Below are 19,677 nucleotides of genomic sequence, written 5' to 3'. Positions count from 1 at the left end.
GAAAGGCCAACGTGGTCTGAAGATATGACTCGCCACTGCGCTGTTCTGGGACATCTGTCTACAAGAGCTTATGAGCATGTGCGGGGTGAAGCCATTTTGAAGCTACCAAGCAGTATAGGTGCTTTCATCTTACATTGGCATACAGGATGGCGAAACAGGATTCACAAAACTAGTTAAGACTCAACTTAAGGCTGAAGCTGAAATCTGAAACGCCACAGTCAAGGGTGTGTTTTCTTACCGTTGATGAGATGCGCATCAAAGAAAAGTTGCAGTATCACAAGCAGCAGGACTGCTTTATTGGGCACTATGAAGTTGGTGTGGGCGATGGTAGCCAAGATGTTGTTTTAGCCAACTTTTTGCTTTGTTTTGTTATGAATGGGTTGTCCACATCATACAGAATTCCAGTCAGTTACTACTTCACCAAGGGCCTCACTGGTGTGCGCAACTTCATGAGCTTATACTATTCATTATAAAGAAAGTAGAAACCTGTGGCTTCCGCAACGCAAGACTCGTCACCGACAACCATAAAGCATATGTACTATCAGCAAGAAATGAAACGCGAACAAGAAAAGCGAGCCACAAACAGAAAACTAACAAATTCTTGGGAAGGGGAGGCTCTGTCCTAGTAGAGCGTAATGTCACATCGAAAGCGTGAAGACACTTCTATAGAAGTGTTAACAAACCTCGCGTGTACTTGCTCTCTAGGAGCTGATATGTTGCTGCATTTGTGTTGCTTCATCAGTTTTCTTGTTCGCGTTTCATTCGTTGCTGATAGTACATGCCATGAAAATACCTGGTAGCGGTACTGTGACATAGAAAACTGTACGTCTAAGTGACCCTGGAAGGCCTCTGTTCCTAAGTTCTGATCCCTGCCATGTGCACAAAAAGTGCGCTCCCAGTTTCTGGCGCACAACATTGGGCCAAAAGCAGAAATTTCATCAAGTTACCTCAAGGATGCATATGAATTACAAAAAAACTCGAGTGAAACCAATGCGTTATCTGAGTGGAAAGCACTTGTACCCGAACAACATCAAAAAAATGAATGTGGGAAGAGCCATTAAGGTACTATCCCCAGCAGTAACAGCTGCCTTAAAACACTTAAAAGGACAAGCTGCATGGTCACACTTAACAATACATCCTTGCAACGGCTGGCCCAACCATCATATGTATGAGGAACCTTTCTCACTGGTTTGTCCTTCTTGATACAAGCAACACAACGCAGCATATACGCCAGAAGTTCCCAGATGCTCGTCGTTATGACGATGGCACTGATGATCGGCTGGATTGGCTCGAGGTAACAATGCCAGTGTACTTGGAGGACATAAAAAGGAGATGTGCACATCCACGTGAATTTTTAACAAATGAGACCTATGAGGCGGTTTTGATCTGCACATACTCTAGTGTTGCCTGTGTGAGATATCTCTTGAGATTTGAGAACTTCTCATTCGTGCTTACTCGCAAGTTCAACAGTGATCCAATAGAATTACTGTTCGGAACGCTACGGATGTGCTTGAGATGCAATGACACCTTGGATGTTCGTGCTACCCTTTCGGGGGTCCAAAAAGTGCTGAAGACAGGAATAGGCGCCTCTGATATGCTGCCAAACATTGCTCACACTGAAAGAGCAATAATGTCTCCCATTCAGCCTTCCGAGACATTTCATGCACAGGCCAACCTAAATGTACATCTCTCAAAAGCTGCTCACGTGCTTAAAAGGCTGGATACAACAGCGCTGCCCTTATTCATAGCTTCACTGCAGATCTCTGCAACTGTGTATGTGGGGGGTTACATTGCGAGAGTCATCAGCGAAGAAATGAACTGCGGAGGCTGCGCAGGTATATCCTCGAGATCAGCAACAAACCAACCGCTCTTGATGCATTCACACGTAGTCAGGACCAAGCCGGGCTCCTTTATTTCTCACAGCAGTTGCTGTTTGTCCTGGACATCCTAAGGGAATTTGGTGATGAAATGCTGAAAACGAATTCAACTCCCCCTAAACCGTTAGCAACAATGGTGCGTCATGCTGATTGAGAATTCTGTGCCTCACAACTCTTGAAGTGCCAAGATGAAGAAAAAACGTACCGTCTAAAACTGATGGAACTTATAGCTGTGCGCTTCTTCAGACCTCTCCTGACAAATTATACTTTTGGCATCACTGACAGGCAAGCTGCACACCGCCAATCTCGAGGAAGCACCTGAGGCTTGAAGGTAAATGATTTTCTTCTGCATTTTCTTGTTCTGTTCAGAATGAAAGCATCATAAAGATGCCGTACGCCCATATTGTACATGACTTAGATGAGCAGCAGCTGCGTCGCTGGATATTTTTTGCGGGGCTCGCCGCATGCTTGCAACACGTGGCTTTCTCGAAGCACATATATATGCATGCGTAGTTAAATTCGGCCCCTTGACGGGAGCTCAGCAAACAGGAAACCAAACGTTAAATCCGGCAACTTCCCCTCGCATGCCCTGCCATCATTTCTGCCTCATCACTGCATTCGAAATACCAAAAAAAGCCTGGCATCGCATGCAAATACAAACCAGGCTTTGCAAGCAGACAATACGCGACAGGCGACATAGAAACCCATTTTCGGTGGCACTCCCTATGGCGGCGCTTTGTACTAGCGCTGACGGTGGCGCTGTACAGGCACGGCCATAAGTAAACGGAGCAAGCTATTGCGTTCGAAGTGCAATCACGCTTTCTCCTTTGGTAATGAAGAAGCGTTGTTTGTCTACAAGAAAGCCCACCAACCTCCTCTACCAGCATGCGCGTACCGCTGCTGGAAATTTCAATTAGGTGACGCGTGAAAAATATTCGAAGACAGTTGCGTGCTCTGTTTACTTTCATCCGCGCCTGTACATATTTTTTTCTTTCGCCGGGCATTGAAAGAATACAGGAGGCACTGGTATGGTTGAGCACAGTGAACTGTTGAGGGTTTCAGTAATTTAGTTATGGCGTAGGTTAAACCAAGGTTTTGTCTAGACGGCTGCACTGCCTTGACTTTAAGGTGGTGGTAGCAAGAAATTTCAGGGACAATGAAAGACAAGACGACAGCGAAACTTAACTTAGTCGTTCCTACACCACGATTCAATGGAGGGACTCGATCTTGTCTCTTTGCACTTAGTAAATTAGGGCATATAAACAGGTTGTTTCTTCCAGTTTTACAACTGATGTTTACAACCATTTCAACTGCTACAAATGATACCAAGTTTGGGACGGCCACATTCACAAAACACCCACCGTGAGGGTTGGCCGAGCGGCCAAAATTCGAGCGGCGACGAAGTGGGGTTTTGACCTTAGGTTGAATACAAACTAGTAAATTAATTATGATTGTAATGATGATAAGCGAAGTAATCAACTTCCATACGAGCTTGGCCATACAGCTACCTACAAAGACTAGCTTGTCTAAATGTAGCATATTCGCTATGCTTGCACACTGAACTGATGTTTGCATGTGGTGAGAATGATTAAAACTGGATGAGAAAAGCCAGCTGATATAAGTAGGGGTTGGAGTTTTCGTTTTAAACCAAAAAGAAAAAAACGACAAACATATGGCATATTCATTTTAAAAAAATTCAGTTCTGTCAGAAAAGGATCAGTATTCGTAAGATGCATGCCACAGCTTTCTGGCTATTGAGTACTACGGGTTGCAGAAGCCAGGAGTGCACTGTGACAGCAAGATTGTTGGATGTACAGCCTTTAGCCCGAAAGGTCTGCTTCAAGGCCATGTAGCCGGGCTCTTGTAGCATCTATGTATGCCCCAACTTTCAGAAGGCAGAGTATGAGAGCTCCTTGTACCTTCGAGAGAGCTGGACCCTTTTCCTAAGAAGTTCACCCCAGAAAAGCCAAGCACCAGGCCGGTGGGTACCCGGTGGCACTGGAGATAGAAGCCAAAACCTCCCGAATGCAAGGCGGATGCTCTACCACAAGGCCATCGCTAGAATGAACGAACCACATGACATGGCCTAGAAGCAAACCACCCTGGGCTCTGAACTTTTCGCAAAACATGTTAATTCTGAGGCATTGCTCCTATACTTTATAGATTCAGGCTGAGTGCAGACCGAGAGGCTCTACCACCTCGTCAAGCTTTCGTCTACTAGCGTTCCGCCTTCTGCTCCCAGACTGTCGTAACCTTCTCAAAGTGAAAAGGGGGGACACTGGTCTTGAAAAGAAAATTTTATTAATTTAGTCATAGTTATGAAATTATCAGGGCACATGTATTTTTGTGCGTTGATTCTAGATATGTCATTTAATTTCATGTAAAACAATTCCTTGTGCACTTATGCACTTTTTATGCAAGTATTTTGCGGAGAGTTTTGAAGAAAATTTGCTGCAGGAAACTTCCTGAAATGTATGCCATTGGGTTCTCTTGACACCAAGGAATACAATAAGGGGAAAATTATCATCCTGGCTCTCAGACAACTTGAGTAATAGGGCACTGAAGCTGCCACTTCAGAAACAGGAATACACACTTTCCTTATCATTTCTAAAGCGAGAACTTCGAAACTCTATAAATTAAGTTCTATGATAGGCAGGAAGATAATTTCACCCTTATTGTATTCCTTGGTGTCAAGAGAACCCAATGGCATACATTTCAGCGAGTTTCCTGCAGCAAATTTTCTTCAAAACTCTCCGCAAAATACTAGCATAAAAAGTGCATAAGTGCTCAAGGAATTGTTTTGCATGAAATTAAATGACATATTTAGAATCAGCACACAAAAATACATATTCCCTGAAGATTTCGCAACTGTGACTTCATTAATAAAAATTTTTTTTCAAGACCAGTGTCCCCCCTTAAGGAGCTTTCTTGCAGTATATAGGGACAGCAATGATGTCTGTAGCCGCAACAAGCTGCCATGTGTCACAAAACGGTCATGCTCTGGCTTCGATGACGCCGCAATGGTGCTTCCATCACTGCACTCATCGGGGGCCCTCTGGCTCTTTCTGGGTTTTCCTTACTTACAATTCTAAAATTTGTTCTTGAGAAACGTTTGTTACTTCCACCTTTACTTCCACATAAGGAGTAGTCAGCAGGCTGTCGAGCAACAAATGCACTTGTATTTACCACAGCCAAAATGTTGTTTCAACATAAAGGTAGCATGACAAAAAATCTGGTTTTACGTGCATATGCGAGGCAAGCGCACACCTGTGTTGCTCACCTGTACGTTGCTTTTACTTGTGTTTTTATGGTCTGGGTTTGCACACAACCCACTTTTTAAAATATTTTGTCTCAAGACCCTATCACTTAGCTTCTGTTCTGTGACTTTCTTTTTATGGCACTTGCATTCGGTATTGCAATTAATGCTCTAAGCACAACCGTTCAAGTGTTGAATACTGGTACATGAAACTTCTCTTGCTAAAAAATAAGTTAACACTATGCGATTTCTGAGCTCGCAAGTGTGCGACACTTATCACCGGGAAAAAGCCTACTATTTTTCCTCGGAAATAATATTCGACGAGAGAAAAAAAAAAAAATTCGCATTTTGCAGTAAACATTAAAAAAATTTTGTCAAATTTTGACAAAGTAAAAACATCTCCAACCACTAGGTACCAGACTGCCATTGTATTGAAATAGGTACAAATAGTCCTAGTTTTCCATAGCATCAACACCGTATTTCCATGTATAGGGATGCGTTTTTTGAGGGCGCTTGGAGAGACCTAGCTACTGGGACGAATCTTGCAGCATAGCGTCCAGCGCAGCCAGCAACGAAAGAGACCAACTTCCTCGTTTTATGTGCAGCTCAGCCCCAGCGCCATCGGTAGAGAAAACAGCTATAGTTGGCACACTACACGTTATTTTTGCTAGGAAAACTGTTTGAGGAAACAGACTGTGAATTAGCTGCATGCATCTTATACCTTGACTTCAAACACCACTTCCGCCACCAACAACATGAAGGAAATGAAAGGAATCCTTGTTGTTGCTTCATCCTCAACAAATCCCTTGAATACCCTATACCCTTGAATCAGATACCCTTGAATCAGACAACCACAGCTAACATTAAAATAATTTTATTCAATGTACACAATAAGTATTACAATAAAAAAGCCACCCTGACATCATGAATGTAAATCATTGCACACACTCCTGAGCAGAGAAAAATGGCAGACGCGCTTATGCACATCATGGCAGAAGCGTAATGTTATATCACAGTACAACTCCTCTGCAGTTAATCAACCATATGTTAAATATATTAAGCACTTAGCCATCCATGCATACATTTTACTCTGTGCCAAGCTGCTTTGACTGCTATAGCATTGCAAGTTAGAATGAGAGCCTGACCAATGTCGTCACACACAATGGTGGCTGCACAAATGCAGGAACATAATATTCCAATTCAGCTTGCCCAGTTCGTATTTCCTTACACTGTATCCAAGTCTACAGGTTGGCATTTCCATGTTGCACACTGATCAACAAACGGCAGCACTAGTCAGCAGTCAGGTGGGGATGAATTACTGAACGTGTTTTCTGGCACTTTGCACCTATGCATTCCATCACCATAGAAACCATGTTAACATCCTCTATGTATTAAAACACTCGAAATGTGCTGCAGTAAACACTGGCTGCTCCACTGCCACTTGGGCTTGCAGCATTGTTGGGAAGTTGGCTTAATATTACTGAAACGGATCCATTCATCGAAACAGTACAAACCTATTTAGTACATACATACACAGGTTTGAGTCCAATGTTCAGGCCAATTCCCCAAATTGGAGTATATTTGTAATAAGGGAGTAATTACTCATTACCATCCACCCAAATGTAGCCATATGGCTAGAAAGGAAAGCTATACAGCTTTTACAGAAACTTCGTATTTGGAGAAAAATTTGTGCTGGTCTCGGTTGAACCCGGGATCAAAGCCTGCATGGGTAGCCACTCTACCAACTAACCAGGACGGCTTGCAGATGGTAGGGTGAGAGCGAATTGACCAACAACTCGAAGTGACAGTGGCATTTTCTGGAAGTTTTTTTTTTTTTTTTTTTTTCAGTTCCAGAAAAAATATATGTGTACTGGCTACAGGCATAATTTTTTTTCAATTTTGGGAAAATGCCAGCGGTAAATCCAGGGCATGAAAAAAGCATGGCAATAATTTTCTCAATTTTGGCTGGGCAAACATGCATTCCCAATGGTATCAGCTCCATAATGCTGCATACTGCATCATATGCATTATGCTGCATGCTAGTTCGTATATATAGCACACACACAAAAAAGGACACTTTGAACCTCTCTTAAGATCAGTGAAGTAGCTTACATGTGCGTAATCGTTTTCTGTTCATGGTAGGACCCCTAAGCAAACTGCGGCCACTGTACAGGTCTGACCAGTATTCAAAAATATATTATTCAGTTAAAAAAGTGGAACTGTTGGTTTCATTATTCCAGCTTCATTCTGAAGTGCAAATCTCTGCATTGTCAACGTTACTGACAACCCTTCCCATAAATTTTAGTGCTACAGTTAAAACTTTAAATTACAGTAAAAGCTTCCACCTAGGGGCTTTACTTCCACCCAGTGTCAAGAGGCTAAAATCCGCAAAAGAAAGTCCTCACTCTCGGGTTCACTGCTTTGGCTTGTGCTCGAGTTTCTGCGAAACGTAGGCAAACAGTAATGAGACACAGCATTGGATGAAAGCCTTTGGCCTTTGGTCATGACGTAACAGAAGTAGTGGAAGCTGCTGCCAAACTCAAATGTGTCGAGGGACCAGCCAAACTGGGTGTCAGCGTAGAGCGGGCTCCGGAAGTGGGGCTGTGCGAAGGTGATGGATATAAAGCGGCCGCCACCGCACAGCACACGGCTGACCTGAAATGTACACAGCAGGATGCAATTCAGCCTCTTCAACATACACAAAGAGACAAAGAAAAAGCATGTGGCTGAGAAAGCTGCACAGAAAACACTTTGTTGTAAGCTGTGCAGGAAATAAATTAAAAGGAACTTTTGTCACCAACAGTAGACTAGTTTAGTTTAATTAACTGTCTGCAGCGGGCAGCCTGGAGTCGTCAGCTGCTAGCAGAAACTTAGCTGCATTCTGCCAGACTCTAATCATGCGTTACTCTAAACTATATGATGCATCGAGCTTTTGTATGGCAGGCCATTTTTTTAGATTGCTGGAAGCATGCAAAACCTCCCTCTAGCATGGCGTTGATATCACCAAAGACAGGAAAGTGGCAATTTCCACTGCACAACTAACTCTGACTCCATTACAGCCATTACTAGAAACACATGGCATGCCATTTCCATAAGCATTTTATTCTCAGTAAAAGAACTCATGGGCAGGATCATGGTCTTTCTGTGAATTTCAAACAAAAAGTATGCACATGTTGCTGAGCAGTATCATGTGCAGCCTCATTGTGGAGCCTCATCATGTGGAGAATCATAAAGTGGAGCCTCAGTAAGCTGCTGTCCAATTTAATAGCGGAGGCCTCCTTGCTAAACTAAGAGTCATCTTTCTTCAGCCATGGCTTCAAATATGAAGTAGTCTTCCTGTCATGTTAGTTAGATTTGTGATAGCTCTCCACGTATGACATAGACACAAGGGCAACAAATTACTTCTGAATAGAATAGCCAGATAAACTCAAAAATGGAGTGGCAAATGCCCCTCAAGGGAGACCCTCCAACCAATCATCATCATCATCATCAGCCTGACTACACCCACTGCAGGGCAAAGGCCCCTCCCATGTCTCTCCAATTAACCCTGTCCTTTGCCAGTTGCCGCCACCGTATCCCCGCAAACTTCTTAATCTCATCCGCCCACCAAACTTTCTGCCGTCCCCTGCTACGTTTGCTTTCTCTTGGAATCCACTCCGTTACCCTTAAGGATCAGCGGTTATCTTGCCTTCGCATTACATGCCCTGCCCAAGCCCATTTCTTCCTCTTGATTTTGACTAAGATGTCATTGACCAATTGTCACGACATCATGGTTAGTTTATGGTTAATTTATTAATCTACCGTTAATCCCCTACTACCTGCCAGCTCCCTGCAATGTCATGCTACTAGGAACAACGTGATCAACCACGATGTTACAAGGACTGGTTGATGCCACTTGAGGCACATCTGCCACTTCGTTCTTAAATTGTATCTGACTGTAGAGCTTTCTGTTATAAAGGACAGTGCTATATGCAGGTGAACCAAAAATCTACAACGTTTCATGCTCAAAGCATACACACAGGCAGCATAACTGGAAATTCGGCCAACATCACATGTGACAACACGAGTTCATTTCAGCAATATAATGCAGCGTATACAGTTTGAATGTGAAGAAACATGAGAGCTACATGTTAAATGGCTACTGTTGCAAAAATGAGACTAAAAAGAAATGGTATTGAAACTTCAGTATAATATGCAAGAATGCAACTGCCTGCAGCTGCAAACTGCCTAACACAGCAGAGAAGTGCTCTAGCCAGAATGTAAAGTCTATTTCCCAAAAACAACTAATGCGTTACCATGTGTAGATTGTAGTGTCTATCCCCCCAAAACAACTAATGTCTTACCATGTGCTATGCCAATGCCATTTGTATGATTCGAATGCATTGGGATCCCCTTTATTATCATCAAAACGCACATATCAGTAGTGTTACCGTTTCTGTACCTCTGCGGTATCCTGTTACACAAGAAGCTGCTCAGTTCTTACATTCACCTTCTAGTTTTAACAAGTTAGTTTTACCATAGCAATGTTCAGAATAGCTTGAGTCGGCATTATAATCAAATGCTTCCTAGTTTAAACTTCGCATCTAGAATTTTTATGTTCGCATAGAATATACAAGGTAAGGCAACAGGCTTTGCTTTTGGTGGCCAGCATTGCAGCGCCTTTACCCTGCTCGCTACTACGCCAATTGCCCAATATGCAGAGATCATGCGGCTTCATACCACGCTATCTGGAACTTCAATAAAACTTCGGTTGGGCCTAGTTGGTACATGATGTTGTGAAGGTGTAGGTTGCGCAACCATGGGACGAACCACAAAGAAAAGACACAGAGACACACACAAGCGCTTGTGTGTGTCTCTGTGTCTTTTCTTTGTAGTACATCCCGTGGTTGCACAACCTACACTTTCACAACACGCTATCTGGGCCTGCCAGGCCATTTGGGCAGCCCTCGGCTGCCTGTCTCAAATGTAGCTGACTGGAAGCGTGACCTCCGATCGCCCAACCTGGTTGATCAGCGCCAGCTGGTCGCCTGGGCTGCGGCGGCCACAAGAACCATTGGGGTACTGGACTAAGGGCTCCACATTCAGAACGAACTCCCCTTCAACCTCACCAATAAAGATATTTTACTGTAGTTTGTAGCAACACAGTAGCACAACAAAATACTGAATTTACCTCCTTCAATACTTTTGTCACCAGCAGCTGGGTTGATTCGGAGATTGTCCACGGGTCTTTTTCTTTTACCATCATAGCATCTAGTGTGGCCTTTTCAATGACTACATCAAACGAGCTGTCTGGAAACTGCAGTTGCGTGGCATCCATAACGTGCCATTTCATCTGAGCACAGTCATCACAGTGTGACGCCATGTTATTTATCACCACACGAGAGTAGTCAATGTTTTCAATGTTCTTAAAGCCATCCTTGAACAGTAGCTCACTCAGAGGGCTGTTTCCACAACCTGGAAAAAAATTTTAAAATAGAAAAATTCCTCAATAACACGTCCCAGAAAACATGTAGCAGCAATGGTAAATATTTGAATGTGAAGTGCAAGAAGAATCTGCACCGACATTAAAGATGTGGTCAACAGAAATCAAAGATGATGGTAATGATTAAAATGCTGTTAGCAAGTGAACAGTGACTCGCCTGAAAGGCATATGCCTCTGAGCCACTGCTCCACACAGGGCAAGTAAATTGACAGAATGAAGGAGAACGAAGATGATGCAACAATACCATTAGCTGCGTGTGCAAATGTCCAAAGCATAACATGACCACAGAGAGTCTACAGAAGTTTACTGTTACAGTCCATTTATTCTCGCGCAATTGAACTGACCACCTCTGAATCTATACGGGACCGCAAAAACTAAACAATCGGTAATGTAATGCATCGCTCAATAAGTGCATCCGAGGTAGAGTAATAAAAAAAAAACAGCATAACTTTCACGAGGTAATAACTCTGTAAACACTGCGGTGACATATCTGGTGGTAAAACAGTAAAATGCCACTGGCACAGCACTTGTTTAGTCCATTACATCAAAAGCCATTAAAAACACAGCGATGAACCATTAACATCACATCACAAAAATAAAAAGGTTGCTATTTTGCTAGTATGTAATCGTTAGTGCTACAGCCGAAACAAAACAAATGGTTTAGCACGGCGTAACCACCGCTGCAGGGTGTTGCGCCGCATCGATGACACGGCGATAGCGTACTCATGCAGCTGCATACGCTGCACCACGTTTGATTCTCTTGGAGTCGCCGCTTACAGTCAGAAAAATGATACCACTGAGTTAATAAGAACAGAAAGTTGGGCTAGTTGGTGTGGAATCATTACTTAGCAGCGCAGAAAACAAGGACAAAAGCCAACGAGGAGACACACCACAAGAGCAGAACCACTGAGCTCCATTTATACGATCAGGCAGCCAAATCAAGTTAGGCGGGCATGCTCCAAATCGCAAAATATTATAGCAGTACCGCTAAGAAATGTCGCTCACCGAGCATAAGAATCCGATCTGTTTTCTTGACATGCCGACTGATGAGGTGGGCATACGTATGGTACGGCAGCAACCAGTCGTACGTGGCCTCAGTTCGATACCTGTCATCCCAGTAAGCCACATCGCAGTAGCTTGCATTTTCCTTCGGAATGGCCATCAAGCCGCTCACATTATTTTACCCTAAAACCCTGTAGCGAAGAAAGTGGCAAATATGCTCCGGCTTGTCAACGCACAACGCGGAAAGCACATGGAGGAAGGGAAAGCATGTGCTGGCGGCTGCTAGCAACAACCACGTGGACACGGGAGTACACGGAGCTGCGTAACCAAGGGCAACTCCAACCAATGAAAAAGCCTCCATCTTTATTTCTTCGACCGCCATGTTGTTGTCGTCCGTGCTCGTAATATGCATGCAATCACATCGTTTCTAAGCATTTGCCTGATCAACAGAGTTTTAAAGCCCCATTTCCTCTGAAGTAATCCACTAAGAGTTTTGGATTTTTGCGAGGACGTACGTTATGAATCGAAACTGAAATTCTGCACTGATAACTTACAACAAAAAGCCCTAAAACATTTAGGAATGGAGTCGCGTAGCAGATTCTTTCCCTTCCTCCATGTGCTTTCCGCGTTGTGCGTTGACAAGCCGGAGCATATTTGCCACTTTCTTCGCTACAGGGTTTTAGGGTAAAATAATGTGAGCGGCTTGATGGCCATTCCGAAGGAAAATGCAAGCTACTGCACAAGAGCGAAGAACGGGACAGACTGTCTCCCCGGGCGCCTGCGTGCGGACCCGGAGGTGGCTGCCGCGCCATATACGGCGGAAATAAATGTTCTTCCTCCTCCTCCCTAAAACATGACTAAAAGGATACGTTTTTTTGCTTGGTATTCGCTTGCGTTAAAGGTCCACATGCCGGCGCATATCTTTAATGTTCTGCGTGCCCGGTGCAATAAAGGCGCACACATATAAAACGCACTCGATGGCCTTTGTTAAAAAATCACAGCCGCTTACACGAAGACGAAGTGTTTCACATGTTATCAATGCTAACTAGTTCGTTAAATGATTAACACGATGACGACGCCACGAATTCAGGGAGATTACTGTTGATTGTAGGTAGAGGGCAGGGCAAGATGGCGTCAGTAATAAACTTTTAATGCATGTCTAGCATTGTCCGACATATGAAGCCTTGTGGGAGAGGAGGAAAGTATAGAGGGGTAAAGGCAAGAGCGAAGGAAAAAGAAAGAGAAGAGAGGCAAAGAGAAAGTAGAGGGCACGGGTCCAGTTGGCGAGAGGAGACGGGTGAGTAAAGGAAATGGCGCAGTAACTGTCTCAATTCTCGTTGGCCAGCCCCGAAGTTACCCTCCCGTCTTTTATATCCCCCCCCCCTCGCCCCTCCCCCGCTGGACGCAGCCGTACTGCACCTCCCCAGGCATGTGTTGGGTGCAATTTACGTTGGGTACCTGAGCCGCGCCGTGTGGGTAGAAGGGAATGGAATATGAGATAAAGAGGTGCCGTAGAGGAGGGCTCCGGAATAATTTCGACCGCCTGGGCATCTTTAACATGCACGAGTATCTGGGTCCGAACCCAACGGCGGCGGCCTCGTTTCGATGGAGGCGAACCGCACCTCTTCCTCTCTTCTTTCACTCCTTCCAAACAGCCGCCGCGGTGGCTCAGTGGCTATGGTGCTCGGCTGCTGTCCCGAAAGACGCGGGTTCGATCCCGGCCGCGGCTGTTGAATTTCTTTGGAGGAGAAATTCGAGGCCCGTGTACTGTGTGATGTCAGTGCACGTTAAAGAACCCCAGGTGGTCGAAATTTCCGGAGCCCTCCACTACGGCGTCTCTCATAGCCTTAGTCGCTTTGGGACGTTAAACCCCATAAACCAACCAACCAACCAAACACGGCGGGGTTGAGGTGTCCACCGAGAAGTGAGACAGTCACCGTGCCTTTCATTTACTGCGTCCCTCATAGCCTGAGTCGATTTGGGACGTAAAGCTTCCATAAACCAAACCTTTCATTTACTGATAGCCAATCACCATTTTAACGTGCACGGACATCGCACAGCACGCGGGTGCCATTTGAGTTACAAAAGGAATGCGGCATACTCCCTCTCCACTGGGGCGAGTGGAGAGGGGTTACAGTGTGTCCCACAATGGGTATAGTCACTCTGCGGTAGGCTAGCAGGAAAAAAAACTAAACCTTTTTCACGTGCAAGCGAAACGCTGGCGAATGCTGCCGCCGCGGCGCAAGAAAATGGATGGCTTGAACCTAGTTATACGAGCGAAAGCAGTGTTGAGCATAACCTAGTTATACGAGCGAAAGCTGTGTTGAGCATAGTCTCCTCTGTCTCAAATCAAATGTTAAGGTCAAACTCAAGGTCGAGGGTCAAGGTTAAAGGTCAATTTCAGGTACCCAATGGTCATAGTCATATGGCATGTGGCCATACTACCATAGATTGGCCCATGCCACCACGCAGTTATGTTCGGTTTGACCTTCTGGGGCATTGAAGGCCATTGTTGATGTGGCGCCCATTATCTCAAATCAAACGTCAAGGTCAGGTACCAAGTGGTCATAGTCATATGATCACGTGGTCATACTACCATAGCTTGGGCCATACCACCACGCAGTTAACTAAGTTCGCTTTAACCTTGTGAGGCATTGAAGGTCATTGTCTCATCCACATCTAAATCGGAAGTTGTACCCCGAGGAGTAGAGCTCTCGCTCTAAAAAGCTGTTTTGAGTCGTAGCGGCGGCAAGAGCGACGAGGTTCCAAGTTGGAAATTTTCACTGCGATGCGCCGTTCAATCGCTTAATCGCTTGCATGGGGTGGATGGGTGGACGGCAGATATGAGCGTCCCCTTTGAAACGTGATGGGGGCAGTTGCCACCATGCCTGACTTTTTTCTTTTGTAACTGTGTTGTAAATTGTTACTAAAATTCGCCACTCTCTTTAAATACGTTTCCCTACACTTCTCGACCTTATGCCACCTCTCTGCTTTTGAGCCACCGGTCTTCCAGTCGCTTTTTGCTAACTTCCTTCGCAGATTTGTTTACATTACCATTCTTATCTCCGAAAAAAAAAAAAAAGCTCAGGAAGAGTGACTGTGCTTGCATCGACATCCAAATGGATACCATCACATTTGAGTATGATGTCTTCAATTGTTTCTACAGGTTGACCACAAACAGCGCATGTGTCATCTTTTTCATTAAATTTCTTTTTGCAGTTGCATAATTTCGCGTTCTAAGACACCATCATCATCAGCCTGACTACTCCCACTGCAGGGCAAAGACCTCTCCCATGTCTCTTCAATTAACCCTGTCCTTCGCCAGTTGCGGCCACCGTATCCCCGCAAACTTAATCTCATCCGCCCACCTAACTTTCTGCCGCCCCCTGCTACGCTTGCCTTCTGTTGGAATCCACTCCGTTACCCTTAAGGACCAGCGGTTATCTTGCCTTCGCATTACATGCCCTGCCCAAGCCCATTTCTTCCTCTTGCTTTCGACTAGGATGTCATTAACCCGCGTTTGTTCCCTCACTTACTCCGCCCGCTTCCGATCTCTCAACGTTACACCTATCATTTTTCTTTCCATAGCTCGCTGCGTTGTCCTTAACTTAAGCTGAACCCTCTTTATTAGCCTCCACGTTTCTGCCCCATAGGTGAGTACCGGTAAGATACAGCTGTTGTATACTTTTCTCTTGAGTGATATTGGTAAACTGCCATTCATGATCTGAGAGAACCTGCTATGTGTGCTCCACCCCATTCTTATTCGTTATTCCAGTCTTGTGATTCGGATCTGCAGTCACTACCCGCACTAAGCAGACGTATTCCCTTGCCACTTCCAGCACCTCGCTACCAATTATGAACTGCTGTTCCCTTGCGAGACTGTTGAATATTACTTTGGTTTTCTGCATGTTAATTTTTAGCCCCACCGTTCTGCTCTGCCTGTCTAACTCATTGGTCATGCTTTGCAGGTCATATCCTGAGTGTCTTTGCAAGGCAATGTCATCAGCGAATCGCAAATTACTTAGGTATTCTTCATTAACTCGTATCCCCAACTGTTCCCATTTCAGGCCCCGGAATACTTCCTGTAAACAGGCGGTGAATAGCATAGGCGAGATAGAAAGGCCTGACACCTTTCCTTATAGGAATTTTATTGCTGACTTTATGGAGATTTGTGGTAGCTGTGCAATCGTTATAAATATCTTCCAATATTTTCACATAACACTCTTCTACACCCTGATTCCGCAATGCCTGCATCACTGCTGAGGTTTCTACTGAGTTGAATGCTTTCTCGTAATCCATGAACGCTATATATAGGGGCTGGTTATATTCTGCGCATTTCTGTATCACCTCATTGACAGCGTGAATATGGTCTATTGCCGAGTATCCTTTACGAAAGACTGCCTGATCATTTGGTTGATTGAAGTCTAAGGTTGTCCTGACCCTGTTAGCGATTACCACAGTAAATACCTTGTTGGCAACAGACAATAAGCTGATCGGTCTGTAATTCTTCAAGTCCTTGATGTCTCCTTTCTTATAAATTAAGGTAATGTCAGCGTTTTTCCAAGCTCTAGGTACGCTCGAGGTCACAAGGCATTGCGCGTACAGGGTGGCTAGATTTTAGAGCACCATCTCTCCTCCATCCTTCAACAAATCTGCTGTTATCTGATCCTCATCGGCTGCTTTCCCCCTTTGCATTGCTCCTAAGGCAATCTTTACGTCCATTGCTGTGCTCTACTGCCTCTCTCAGTAACATTCTGATTACAATCGCTACTGTATAGATTTATGTAAAACTCTTCGGCTACTTTAACTACCTTATCCATAAGACCTCAAAGAATAGGGCACTGCCTCGTGTTATCAAAAAACAATTCCTTCTTGACCTGCCTTTTCATTGAATTAATCCAATTTTTACCTTTCGTGTTTGTTACCTGTCATTTAATGCTTTTTCTTTCTCCGTCCTCAGTGTGTCCGGAATACTACTCGTTAGCTTCCTAGTTCTTTTCCACCATTTTTAGTCAACGCTTTTCTTAGCTGCCCACGTGATATCGACCAATTTCCTCATGCGTTCTTCATATGGTATTTTACTCTGAGCTTCCTGTGCTTCGGGCGATGCCCAGCCCATGTCCCCCTGTACTCCCTGGTTTGTGGTTTTGCTTTGGGCACCTAGTGGTAATCTTCCAACAGCTATCTGATTTACTTCTAATCTTGACTGACCTTCTGCCCTTCAGCACAGAACCGCATTCCCGAAAGTAGGCCCTGGCACCATTATTCTTTTCCAAGCACCTCTCAGTACTCCATATTTGTTGTACCCCCATAATGCCCTACGTTTCATTATCCTGGAATATTTTCGCCCTTTTGCCCTGACTGCTAGTGCTTTTCCGTGTATAAATCTGCCCTTCGTTTACCCATACCCCGAGATATTTGTATTCGGCTACTCCGGGTATTTCATGGCCTTGTATTGTAAGCATCAGATCAATTGTATCGTTGAAAATCATCACACCTGACTTAGTTGCGCTAAAACTGATGCCTAGAGCGTCTCCTTTGTCTCCACAGCAATGGGAGCCAGGGGGAAGCGGCGCCACGCGGAGAGCCTACGTAAGCCCCTTAAAATCAAATTAAATTGGTTTTCGAGGAAAGGAAATGTCGCAGTATCTGTCTCACATATCTCGATGGACACCTGAAGCGCGCCACCATCAGGGGGAGGAGACTTTTAGGTGAGCGGGTTTACATCGCTGCACGCTCACCCGCTCGTCTCATCCCAGGCTTCTCCGCTCAGCCGTCAGGTCTTGTTACCCTCCTAGCTGCTGCTGTTTGCCACGCAAACTAAGCGCCGTGGTGTGTGTTCAATTCCTCATGTTGCCTAAAAAGTAGCGCCGTTTTCCTACTTAGCCGCCACGAATTACTAACCCGAGGAGCCGCGCTTGCAAGTTACTTTTCTAGTTCCTCGGGTCGTTATATAAGTTTCTGCGCTCAATAGTGAAACCTTGTTACTCTCCTGGCTGCTGCTCTCCAGACCGCGCAGACCGTGCGCGGTCTGAACACTGCCGGGCGAAGTGCTCGTGTTATCAGCCGGTGTTCCGCTCGCACGAGGCACGTGCCGCTATTAGTCGTCTCGGGATCTTTGAGAAACTTTCGCATCGGTTTCGGGGGAGGTTGCAAATGCAGCTTTAGTTGTAATAGACTTACCTATATATTACTGTAGTAGTGGTAGCAGTAGCCTAGGAGTAGCAGTAGTAGTCGCATTAGTAGTAGCAGTAGTGGTAGCGGATGTGGTAGTTCTAACGATGGTGGTAGTAGTCGTGGTAGCAGTGGTAGTAGCTTTCCAAGTAGTAACAGTAGTAGTAGTATTATAGTAGTAGTGCAAGAACAAGCTGTTGGGCTACTTGTTTTTGCATTGTTTTTGAGCAGCGCAATGTAGCACACTTCGCGCTGGTCAAAACCAATGGCAGTAGTTGAGGTAGTAGTACTAGTAATGTTTATAGTGTTAGTAGTAGTAGCCGTGGTGGTAGTTGTGGTAGCAGTAGTAGTAGCGGTGACATTATAAAAGCCAAAAATATATGTTCTTGTAAACTGCTGCAAATTAACAGGATTAAACAGGATGCCGCCACTCCTCCTCCCTTCGTTACAGCAAGAACTTGCCATGTGCTCATCTTTATTATTTTTTTTTAATGAAAGGGTCCAGCACACTATGGCCAACACGGAGAGGCTATATGCGCTTATTCATGTTTCTCATGTATATATTATACTTTAGTTTCCCACTGCGGATGTCGTGAATCGTTCTTTTTTTCCTGCTTAAACTTTCCAGTGTTTGCTTCCTGGGACATCTATACTTTGGATTAGGTCGTTAGAAGCCATTCAGGCACGTTTGAGTTGAGTGTGCGGGTGAATGTACGCCACAAGCAGTAGTTAGTCATTCTGAATGACGTCACGAACATATGACAACTGTTTGCATATGGGACGCTGCGTTACTAATAACGGCAGCTCCTCCTTCTTGAATTTTGATGTTTTGCTTATTGAAGTGGTAATTCCTTCCCCTTCTTCTGTACGTGGCTCTTTGACTAAGGAGTGGCTGGCTGATTTTCGACTCAATAAAGGTTTTCCTCCTCCTCCTTTCTCTTTCGTCCTTTCTCGCAGGGTTCTCTTCATTGATTGCTGCCTCAGGAGATAAGGTCTAAAATGTCATTGAATATCGTCAGTTCTAAAATGTCATTGAGAGAGGGGGAGGTAGGACAGCAACACATCACTGCAGCTCTACACTTGGCGCGGGACATAGTCAACCTGCGAAAAGGCACACTTTGATGTTTTTTTTTTCTGTTTTTCATCTTTGATGCCTCTCTTTGGTGTACGATGTACTTTAGTGACAGAGATTAACCCTTCAGTGCGAGAAGCAAAGTAATAGCTCGTAACAAATGTCGCTCAGAAAAAAAGTGCTCTGGCAAGTGAGTTTCGTAGTACTTCAAGATACCTTAGCGCAACAAAAGACCTGTGGTGTTCCACAAAATTTCGTAGCGGTATTCGTCTCTAATACAGGTGGCTAGCTGCGAAGAGACGGTTTCTAAAATTTCTATTTCTATTTATGTTATATTTAGCGGATCTCTTCGTGCCAAAACAGAGGTACAGAAGTGATATTTGAGGCAAGCCACAAAGGAATGCTCCGGCTATTTCATTTCGACCAACTGCACAGTTCTTTAATGTTCCTGCATTTTGTCTCCCCTTAAATGCTACAGCTGCGTCGGTGTTCGAACCACTGACCTCGGGTTGAGTGGAAGCTTGCCACCGCCCCTGATGCACTGCGCAGGCACAACTATACTGGTAATTGTTGTCAGGCTCCTCTGAGTCTTGCCGCTTCCGGGATGTAACAAAAAGAAAACGAAAACGTTATCTGATAGTGTTATGTGAGACCCTGTCCTAGGTGCATGTTCCGTAGCTCGTAGTCTTGATGTGGTTGCGGTGCTTGCTTGCAAAAAAAAAAAAGCTTTCTACACTATCTCAAAACTAAAGCTCCAAGACCGCTGCAGCAGTCCCAATAGACGACCTAGAAACTGTTTGGGGCAGTAATGAAG

The 19,677-nt window shown here is 44.7% G+C and overlaps 1 protein-coding gene and 1 pseudogene across 1 annotated transcript; one reads left to right on the top strand and one right to left on the bottom strand.

Moving 5' to 3' along the window:
• The first annotated feature begins 248 nt into the window (after positions 1–248).
• On the top strand, positions 249–4,346 carry LOC149365028 (uncharacterized; annotated as a pseudogene).
• A 1,645-nt stretch (positions 4,347–5,991) lies between these two features.
• LOC149365027 (EEF1A lysine methyltransferase 4-like) lies at positions 5,992–11,931 on the bottom strand. The gene is made up of 3 exons (XM_089575103.1): positions 11,621–11,931; positions 10,304–10,587; positions 5,992–7,788 (listed from the first exon to the last, which is right to left on the bottom strand). The coding sequence occupies exons 1-3, from the start codon at positions 11,775–11,777 to the stop codon at positions 7,504–7,506; spliced, it is 726 nt and encodes a 241-aa protein (XP_089431229.1). The 5' UTR covers positions 11,778–11,931; the 3' UTR covers positions 5,992–7,503.
• Between the last annotated feature and the right edge of the window lie 7,746 nt (positions 11,932–19,677).

The sequence above is a fragment of the Amblyomma mixtum genome, chromosome 2 (assembly GCF_055824585.1).
Source record: "Amblyomma mixtum isolate Tamu chromosome 2, ASM5582458v1, whole genome shotgun sequence".
NCBI classification, from domain to species: domain Eukaryota; kingdom Metazoa; phylum Arthropoda; class Arachnida; order Ixodida; family Ixodidae; genus Amblyomma; species Amblyomma mixtum.
The sequence above is the reverse complement of the archived record's forward strand: the minus strand, read 5'-3'. Positions and strand labels throughout refer to the sequence as shown.

What these genes read in the sequence shown, in the direction of transcription:
- LOC149365027 (XM_089575103.1), bottom strand. Translation starts at nt 11,777, where the DNA reads ATGGCCATTCCGAAGGAAAATGCAAGCTACTGCGATGTGGCTTACTGG. An exon ending in AGATCGGATTCTTATGCTCG is followed by an intron (nt 10,588 to 11,620) that starts GTGAGCGACATT and finishes ATTTTTTTCCAG; the next exon opens with GTTGTGGAAACAGCCCTCTG. An exon ending in TGACAAAAGTATTGAAGGAG is followed by an intron (nt 7,789 to 10,303) that starts GTAAATTCAGTA and finishes TGTACATTTCAG; the next exon opens with GTCAGCCGTGTGCTGTGCGG.